Source organism: Haliotis rufescens, unplaced genomic scaffold (genome assembly GCF_023055435.1).
Source record: "Haliotis rufescens isolate VD_foot unplaced genomic scaffold, xgHalRufe1.0.p SCAF_10, whole genome shotgun sequence".
Taxonomy (NCBI): Eukaryota; Metazoa; Mollusca; class Gastropoda; order Lepetellida; family Haliotidae; genus Haliotis; species Haliotis rufescens.
In genome coordinates, this window is record NW_025963780.1 from 6,149,560 (window position 1) to 6,157,973 (window position 8,414).

General features: G+C 43.6%; 1 protein-coding gene across 1 annotated transcript; it reads right to left on the bottom strand.

The window, feature by feature from the left end:
- Positions 1-3,768: 3,768 nt before the first annotated feature.
- Positions 3,769-8,129, bottom strand: LOC125371598. Its single transcript, XM_046518999.2, has 2 exons — positions 7,973-8,129; positions 3,769-4,685 (listed from the first exon to the last, which is right to left on the bottom strand). Exons 1-2 carry the CDS (start codon positions 8,107-8,109, stop codon positions 4,334-4,336), a joined length of 489 nt encoding a protein of 162 aa, XP_046374955.2. The 5' UTR covers positions 8,110-8,129; the 3' UTR covers positions 3,769-4,333.
- Positions 8,130-8,414: the final 285 nt, after the last annotated feature.

Here is an 8,414-nt window from a genome sequence, read left to right on the forward strand (position 1 = left end):
AAATGACATCACAATGCTTTGCAGACCATTGTGACGTCACTGGTTACCATGACGTCACAATCAAATGACATCACTAATGGCTCTGCTACTGAAGCTGTTAGCAGTACTTTTTACACTGAAGACACTTCTTATTACTGTCTACAAATTGAAAAAGTTGGAAGAATTATGTTGGATGATAAATAAAATCTCACCCTCTTGTCTTTTGAAATCAAATATATCAACACTCGTTGATAAAAGTGGCAAAAATCCTCGGCAAGCCTCGGAATTATTCCACTTTTATCAACTCGTGTTGATATATTTGATATCAAAAGACACTCGGGTGAGATTCTCTTATAATCTCTATCATGTAACCGTTGTAGTGTTTCGTCATAGATTTACGTATATGGGAATGAGGACGATTTTATTTTTTGTTACTCCAAGAATGTCCCCGACATGGTTTCCGAGTGGAACTGAATCCTGTGTCACTCCATCTGTACAACGTAAATCGAATACTTCAACTGTAAGTATTAAATATACAAAAAACAGTCCGGATATTCGTGTGGATAAAGGAGTTTTGACATGCACGAAAATCTTGACTCTGTTGGGGGTTGTTGTTTTTGTGTGTGTGTGTGTGTGTGTGTGTGTGTGTGTGTGTGTGTGTGTGTGTGTGTGTGTGTGTGTGTAAATGGATATACCTCCATCCATTTACATAAAGGTTGATGACCTTTTGAAAAGCGGTATAGTTTTCATTAAAACTGTTAAGGTGGCTAAGTGGTGAAATCGTTCGCTCTTCACGGCGAAGGTCCAGGTTCAATTCCCCACATGGTTGGGATAATGTGTGAGGCCAATTTCTGGTGTCCCCGCCGTGATATTTCTGGACGTTTGCTAAAAGCGGCGTAAAAATCACACTCACAATCATACCCATTAAAACTTTTAAAAACCATCAGTTGTCGATTATTGAAAATACTTATTCCACGTCAGTTCTACTGAAAAATCTAATTACAATGCCGTAAAAAGTCTGGGACTGGGATATTGATTTATATAGATTTATAGCTGCAACATTCAAATTACTTAGTGTTTAAGAAAGCCTTCTCATTTAATCAGAGGAGAGACTGCTACATGCTTACCCTTTTCGCGACCACCCGGTGTAATCACTAATTTTCATAGGTCCAGTCATATAATTTCCACAGCTATTTGTTGTCCTTTACTCCAAATAGAATCTGTTTCGGCAGATAATCTAGGCTGGTAACTCTCTTGCATTGACAACTTGTATCTCCATGTCAAACTGACACTGACTGATAAGCATCATACCCGAAATAAGCACATACCAAAGATAAGCACCATACCCGTGATAAGTATCATACCCGAGATAAGCACATACCCCAGGTAAGCACCATGCCACAGATAAGCACATACCGAGATACGCACCATACCCGAGATAAGCACATACACGAGAGAAGCACCATACCCGAGATAAGCACATACCCGAACTAAGCACATATCCGAGATAAGCACATACCCAAGCTAAGCACCATATCCGAGATAAGTACATACCCGTGATTAGCACCATACCCGAGGTAAGCACAATACCTGAACTAAGCACCATACCCGAGATAAGCACATACCCGAGATAAACACCATACTCGATTATAAGCACCATACCCGAGGTAAGCACCATACCCGAACTAAGCACCATACCCGAGATAAGCACATACCCGAGACAAGCACCATACTCGAGCTAAGCACCATACCCGTGATAAGCACCATACAAGAGATAAGCACATACCCAAGCTAAGCACTATACCCGAGATAAGCACATACCCGAGGAACGAGTTGGTCACGAGTGCACCTCGGCCTTTCCACCAAAACTTAATTAAGCTCCTGTTTTAGTGGAATAAGATTACATATGCCTCGTACTGTAGGAAAAGGATTATGTGCCTTTTCTTACTCTATTAAAATGACCAAGGAATACAGTTCGTTATTTGTATTTGTTCCGGGGAAAATACCTCAGTTCCTCAACTCCTAAAACATTTTGATCCACCCCCAATTCTTCACCCCACCCCATCCCATTGTTCTCGATGCAGTTCAGCACAATAAACACGCCCACGGGATTCTGAGAGTGAGTGAGTGAGTGATTGACTGAGTGACTGAGTGAGTGGCAGGTACACGTCATGATATGCGAGGCGATTCCAGTTCAGGATGTGACGATGCTCGTGACGTCACGTTTTAAAAGCGCTTAAAGCGTGTTTCACTTTGCCGAAGAACAATAGATGATATATTTGCGTGGAAATCTGAATTACCAAACATACTGGAGGAAAAGCGAAGTGAATATTTTTATTCACCCACAGTCTCTAAATGGTGTGTTATAAACGCGAGGGTGGCGTAGCGTAGTGGTTAAAGCGCTGGCTATCCACGCCGAAGAACCGAATTCGATTCACTCCATGAGTAAAAATTGTTAGGTTCAAATATTTGTGTCCCTCCCCCACTAATACGTTGCATGAACCAGCAATAACTCACTAATTCAGTGAGCGAATTCAAGATTGTCTTCTGTTGTCTAACTATCTGTAGAGTTATACATGGACCAATTTATGTGTGAATATTGGATGAGTGAGTTGGATTTAACGCCGCTTTTAACAGTATTCCAGTTATATCAGCTTAATGTGGGGAGGAAAGCCCGAAGTAATGCAGGTCTCAGACGTTTACCACTTCGGTGAAATCCACGAGCACGGGCATGGTGCTGACAAATCTAGAAACGTAATCGGGGCGAACCGGGGTTCGAACCCACAATCATAGGTTCCTGACGTGCCTAAGAGACGCAACTCTGCACAGCGACTGACGAAACAGATTCCAGTGGGTGTGTAAGGCCAAATAGCGGTTAAGGTTATATGAAGAGGTCACCGAAAAGGGCAGGCATGTCCTGCATCACTGGTAAACACACGCTCATGATATTTTCGGAATCGTGCAGTGGAGATTCTTATGATTATGTAAATGATGTTGTCGCCATTTTTAATGTCTGGAAGGACATTTGAGCCACAACACTTTCTTCTGGCTCAGACAAGAACTGTTGTACAAGTAAAATGGTGTTCGAGTGAGTGAGTGAGTGAGTATGATTTTACGCCGCTTTTAGCAATATTCCAGCAACATCACGGCGGGGGACACCAGAAATGGGCTTCACACATTGTACCCATGTCGGGAATCGAACCCGGGTCTTCGGCGTGACGTGCGAACGCTTTAACCACTAGGCTACCCGACCGCCCCAAATGGTGTTCGAACATAATGAGGGATAATATGATACCAATAAGATCAGCAAGCAATGTTTCCTTTATGTTTAACCTTAAAACAGATGTGTCGCCTCAGAAATAATAAAATGGCGATAACATTTGCCGTTGTGTTGTGGACTTCCTTACTTACATCACAATAAATAGAGCCACATCCAGGAGTAAACCATTAAGACAGGGAGGTATTAGCTGAGAGGTTAGAACGTCCGCCCGGAGAGCAGAAGGTTCGTGGTTCGATCCTCTGGTCGCGTATTATCAACAGATGTTAAAAGATGGTACCTGTGGCTTCCCCAGCCAGGAGCGGCGTTAAAGGATAAACAAGGACTTGTCGGCTCGGAATCGATATCCTGTGTCTGAGTGGGGTATTTACATCTGCATCATATCTCAGTAGCCTAGCGCTTTAAAACCGACATAAGTCCGGACTATTACGAGCAACCACAGCCAGATACCAAAACACAAGGAAACACGTGCACAAACACAATATTATAAACTGTTTTTTACAACTATGACTATAAAATTATTCTTATGCATATAAGCCGAATTAGGTTTAACAGGGAGCTGAGATTTTTGTTTGAGACAAACACACAGTTATGTGTTTAGTTTCTCGAGAAGCAAGTCAGAGGAAAACTATATATTGGGTCGCACAAACCATCATGTTCAAAACTGCGGGATTAGATTATTATTTTTAACAACCCGCCCTCCAGACTGTGAAATAGGCTTCCCTTCATGAATTATTCTGGAACAGCAGTTACTTTTTGTCATTTTTAGTCGTTATTGCAGTGAATTGTATAGTCTCCCTAACGGTGTAAGGGTAGACGAATTCGCCTCCAATAGACTGCAGATCGGGTCGATGTAGCCACTCTTTGTCAGCCGCGCTATGAACCAGGAATATCCCCCTACAAAGTCTGCCTTTTCCAGACGGGGTATAATAGCCTCCATATACTCCTTTACCTGCCCAAAAGTCGGTTTTCCAGGGCAGGCAAACTCCGTCAACCAAACCTTTCTGTTGTAGCGGTTGTAGGCGCTCTCCAGAAAGCCCATATCGCTGTCCACATCACAGGTGTAGCTGTGCAAGGCTATATAATCTCAAGGCATCCCTTGCAAGCTGCGAAGAATTTGTCCAGCCAATCAAATGTCGTGTATGTACATAGACCCCCAACTACGGCACATCTGGCGGGGGCGGGGCTCAAGAGATGTCTGTCTTGTGCTGCAGCTTCAACCTTTGGCCAGTTATCTGCGGCGAATTCAGGAGTCATCAGTGATTGGTCTTTGTGGTTGGGTTCATTGAAGCTAAGGACATATTTAGAATGACGAGGAATGGAGATGGTCTGACCATTGTACCCCCACACCATGGGAATGAACTCGCCCCTCGGGGAACCAGGGCATCCATGTGCATGGTGCCCACTGTCGTTGAGCCCCCAGTCATACCTGAAGAAAACACAGCTGATGTCAAGGTCATAATTTACGACAACATGTCGGGGAAAATGATGTGTTATTAAAATCTTGAAATGCAACCCATAGTACCAAAGGGCGGTCGGGTAGCCTAGTGTTTAAAGCGTTCGCTCGTCACGCCAAAGACCCGGGTTTGATTCCCGACATGGGTACAATGTGTGAAGCCCATTTCTGATGTCCTCCGCCGTGATCTAGCTGGAATATTGCTAAAAGCGGCGTAAAACCATACTCACTCGCTCACTCACTCATAGCACCAAAACATACTTAGGATCAATTGTCGGCATTTTCATATTTTAGAATAGAGTGAGTGAGTGGATTGCCATTCATGCCACATTCAGCAATGTTGCGACTATGTCACGGTGGTATGCATGTGATAGAGTCTGGATTATAGAAACGGACAACCGACAATACACCTGTCCTACTCATAGAAGCCCAAAAGGCGAGACAGATTTTCTGCCATTAAATCTAGGCGGGAGACACGCTTTACATGCCGGCAGATACTACCCCTAGAATACAAAAATAGAGACAAGCATCAGGTATCGGCGGATATATGGTACCCACGAATACAAAAAGGGGACACAGATATGAGGTACTGGGGGTCCATTTTCTGCCACTGAAACTCGATGGGAGACAAACCTTAGATGTCGGCAGATGCTACCCAAAAATAGAAAAAGGGAGAGAAGCATGATGTATCGGCAGATATATGCTACCTCAACTGTGTGTAGACCTTTCAGTCTCAGTGAGAGACGAGGGAGCGGTCTATATGTATGATTCAATGGTGTTTCATGTCGGATAGGATCTGCGAAGATGACGAGCAAATCTTATCTGACCTAAACAGTCCTTTTCCCCTAAAAAGAACTCTACAATAGTTTAAAGTGCCTTAAGAAAAATGCGTCACCTGGTCCGTATGGAATAAGAAATATGTTTTTTATTAAATAAAATGCTTCTCATCAGCTCTTTCACAGATGTCTGGGGAAGGAGTATTATATTCCGCAAAAACAAGAAATGCAAAAGTGATTTTAGATGTATATCTTATATATCATATAAATAAAAAACAGATGGTAATCGATTGTTTAAAATTGGTAAACATCATTGTCATTGTCTCAGGTTCCATATGGCATATTTGGAACAGTGGATTTACAAGGTGAAGGTCACCTGTTCTAAAATTCTTGTACGGCCACCATTAGCGTCCAACAAACTGACTGGCATCGGCGTCCCATAAAAGCAATCAGATCCCGAATTGTATCCTCGGGATTGTCAACCCACTCTGCCTGCAATGCTTTTGCCAACTGTCGAAGGTTCTGTAGTTGTTGCAATCGTTGATCCAGTGCAGCCCATAAATGTTCGACTGGGTTTAAATCGGGAGACCTTGAGGGTCATGGTAGGACCTGGATGTTGTGCTTCCTAAAAAAAAAAAGGCTGTGTCAGTCTTGCCGTGTGAGGTCGGGCGTTGTCTTTTTGGAAAATGGCGTTCGCTTGTTGCATATGGGAAAGACTTCTGGCCAAAACATCTCATCCGTGTAACGTGTCTCCATCGCAGGTGTGGCCATACTCTGTGACCTTTACTCCATTAACGTCGCAGCCGACGATGCCGATCCGTCAAAATGACACCTCGAACTAGTTACCTTCCGCGCGTAAACGGTTCCTCAATGTCAGGGTTGATATCCTATGCAATCCTGGCGTTGCCGTGGAGATGGCCGTTATGGTTCTTTCACGGAAGTGACGTAGCCATATGAATCTGTCCTGTGCTCTAGTTGTGATTCGGGATCGACTGGATCTGCGAAGGTCACGTGTTGTCCCGTGTGTCTTGTAATGGTGCTTGGTGCTACATGGAAAAAAAACCTGCCTTCAACTCGTGGCATGTTCACGTGCTGTAAGATTGTGAAGGCATGCGAATGAAAACCCAACGTTGCTGCAGCCCAACAAGTAATGTTGCACGTGCATGTCATGTTGGTGTGTTTCGGCGCCAGGCTCTCACGTGGTTGGTAAGAAAACGTACAACTTAATGGATAGTAACTTCTGGTTTATTGCATATAATGACGTGTATCACCGTCATCAACTGTTTGAGTAAGAAAGCGTGGTTGTGTTTTTGCGATCTTTTCCATCCTCTCACCACAATTCTGCAGTGCCTATTTCTGTTTTCTTTCCACAAAAATCCATCACAATCCATGCAGATATGACCAATTCATTTTCGGTATTAATTGGTAATGGATGTCGGCAACACACTCGTATTTACGAGTGTGCAACTTCGCGTTTCTTTCTTGGCTTAGTATATTTCTGATGTCCATTGACTGTACAGGAACTAAAAAAATGTATTGTCCCAATTCTTTCAACAGTTTAAAAAATTATCATTCTAAAAACGTATAATGTCCAAATCATCTACGGGCCGTCTGCCTGTCTGTCGGTTGGTCAGACAGTCGTCGTGAAGTTGGGACACGCATTTGGCCAAGAGTTGCCCATAACAGTTGCCGTGGGGACCCGGGTTACATCAGAGACCAGCAAAAATGCTCTGATCTGGAGGCTGTTTGTCATTGGGGTCACGTGAAATACAATTGTATCCCGACTATATATGTACCACACGTGATCGCCAATGGCAAACAGCTATTGGATCAGAGCTCTGAACAATACAACAATGCACCTCGAGATTTAAGCCAGGCTCGTGTTTTCGTGGGCTTGGAGTGGAAAGTGCCGCGAACTGTCAATTCAGACAGTGTGTGCTTTTCGTGGGACTCGAGTATTTGGTTGTGCTCTTAACCAGCTGGAGACCCCACGACAGTACTTTATCGGGATAAAAGGTTACAGTTGCGAGGACAATATGATTCGTCTACGCCTCGCCTTTGTTCTCGGATCTGTACCTTCATATTCAGATACGTATTGTTACCTCGTCCTCTATGGCAATAAACCCCACCACTCTGTTAAGGGCAACACAATTAGATTATTTACTTGTCATAAAAAACAAACAAACAAATTTCTCCATCAGATGTTGCTCTCCCTCCTCCCGCCCAAATACCCTAGGGTCCGCTCCGTTTGAGAAGACTAAATTAGATTATTTATATGTCACCGTGAAACAGGTGGAATATTGCAATACAAACAAACAATTACCACCAACTAAAGTGCCCCACCCACCTTCTTCACCCGAATATCATATTGTCAGTTCCTCTGAGACGACTGCATTGGATTATTTACGGGTAACTGTGATATAGTTTGAACATAGATGATTTATGCGGCGTAAAACAGCAAACAAACAAATAAAAAACACTTACCACCAGCTGACGTTGCTCAGTGCGAATGTGTCATTGCACTGGTAATGGTCGGAAAAGGTCAGTGTAACGCCCTTTTTAGTTATTGCATTCACAAATAAAACGGACCCCACACATACAGTGAGCAATATCCAGGCCATGTCACTCGCCTCCAGGTCAGGTGAAAATCCAGTTTGGTGTTGCGCTAAACACACGGATTTATCGGCTTTTAGAGGTGCGTTTTGGCGCTGTGACCATAACCTGCGATTGAGGGCTAAATACTTCCTTGAACAGGTGCTGTAGTGCACGTCGGCTTGACATTGAAACTGAAAGAGCCGTTATGGACGCTGAATGTCACAGGTAAAGTGCTTACGCTGAAGGAGTGTGGATTCGAACTGAGAAGCAACGGATTTGAGCAGCATCATGAAGATGTTCGCTACTGGACTGCTGCAACATATGACTTATA

Coding starts and splice junctions, on each gene's coding strand:
- LOC125371598 (XM_046518999.2), bottom strand. CDS start 8,109: ATGGCCTGGATATTGCTCACTGTATGTGTGGGGTCCGTTTTATTTGTG. Junction 4,686..7,972: donor CTGAGCAACGTCAGCTGGTG/GTAAGTGTTTTT, acceptor TGTTTTCTTCAG/GTATGACTGGGGGCTCAACG.